At 40.9% G+C, this 1595-nt stretch overlaps 1 protein-coding gene across 3 annotated transcripts in view; it reads left to right on the top strand.

The window, feature by feature from the left end:
• The window catches only part of ptp4a1 (protein tyrosine phosphatase 4A1), an 8365-nt gene that overhangs the window by 4887 nt on the left and 1883 nt on the right, over nucleotides 1-1595 (top strand). For all 3 annotated transcript variants that reach the window (XM_008284237.1, XM_008284239.1, XM_008284240.1), the window contains exon 5: nucleotides 495-569. In XM_008284237.1, the coding sequence (XP_008282459.1) occupies nucleotides 495-569 (75 nt within the window). The remainder of the gene's footprint in view (nucleotides 1-494; nucleotides 570-1595) is intronic.

Below are 1595 nucleotides of genomic sequence, written 5' to 3' on the forward strand. Positions count from 1 at the left end.
AGTTAAAGAAATCATCAGCAAACCAGAAATGCGTCTGCAGCACGAGACACGAGTTTCCTGCACGGTGAAAGTAAAAAAAAGTGCTTAAATTAAGCCTCATAAATGTCATCACAGTTTCATTTTTCTATACAAAATGGTTCCATGTACTGATAGCAGCATGTTGTTCTAAAACTTGTTGAGGCAGTTTAAAGGTCCAAACAAGAGAAGTGTTATTGGCTGTGGTTAAAAACAGAAACCAAAACAATGTGAAGTAAAGCAGCCGTCACGGGGACGTTCTTTCATGTTGCTCACGGTAGCGTTTCAGGCGTGTCTTAGACAAACTGGCTGACAGGTTCCTTCTTTATCCTGCTTTTCTTTAAACTGATCCGCGAAGGAAGCATCAAGAGGTGTTCCTGAGTCCGAAGCGAGGCTCTGAAAGGAGGAGTTTTACACAAAGCTGTGTGAATAGAAGGTGATGTTAACTGACGCTCTTGTTTTGTTTTGTTTTTCTGCAGAGCTCCTGTTCTGGTGGCGCTCGCCTTGATAGAATGTGGGATGAAATATGAAGATGCTGTCCAGTTCATTCGACAGTAAGTTCAAATGACAATAAAACCGTCGAGTCACATGGTCGTGTTCAACCTCCTGCTGATTCAGAGAAACAGCATTTTAAATAGAAGAAGTCACATGTTTTAGAATGATACTGATATTTAATTTAACTCATAACACATCAGCCAGGACTGGGTTTTCTATGTGGTTCCATCCCTTCGTTTTAGGCACATTTGGCTGTTTTGAAGTTGTCGATGCACTCTGGTGGACAAACTCAGCCTCAGCTTGGAAGTCCTCCTGCATTTCTGTGTGACACATTTCTTACAGAACGGTGATGCTTAAAGCTCGGAGGGATGACTCATAACTGTGTAAATAGATCAGATAGTGAGATCAGAGTGACTGAGTGGGAGGAGTGGAGGCAGCGCTTTAAAGGGATGCGTCATCGCTTTAATGTATACAGGACCCACGTGTTGCCTTTAAGAGCCTCGTATGTTCATAGAAAGCAACAAGATTATAATTCAGTGGCTGCATGTTATGATGAGATGATAAAGTCTTTTAGCTCATATTGTTTTAATATGATGCTTATATATAATATCAATGTAAAACCAGCAGTTATTGTGATGTTGATACTCATGCTGGACTGTACGTTTTTGACTGCTTCCCTAAAGCAGAAATCAGAAGACTTTATCGTTCATGTAGAAGTTATATAAAAATGCATGAGTGGTATAAATACTCATTGATTTGTATTTTACATACAAAGGAGGTGAGAGGGTGACAATCCCAGTGTGTTATGTGCTGGATGACGATGATTAAAAACGTTATAATCAGTAGTAGAGTCCTGAGACACCATCTTCTCAGACTACAGTCGTGACTCGATAATCCGACCCTTAACAATCCTAAACCTGCTGTCCGACAGGTCTTTAGGAAAAACCAACAGAACCCATAAAAACAGCCTTAACATAGCGACAGCCTTGGATTGTGACTCCGACATGACATTTAATGTCACCAATCAGGATGACGGCGTATTATCTGACTGAACAATCCCACAGATTGGCTACGTTCACACTGCA

The sequence above is a fragment of the Stegastes partitus genome, unplaced genomic scaffold (genome assembly GCF_000690725.1).
Source record: "Stegastes partitus isolate 25-593 unplaced genomic scaffold, Stegastes_partitus-1.0.2 Scaffold352, whole genome shotgun sequence".
In the NCBI taxonomy this organism is placed as follows: domain Eukaryota; kingdom Metazoa; phylum Chordata; class Actinopteri; family Pomacentridae; genus Stegastes; species Stegastes partitus.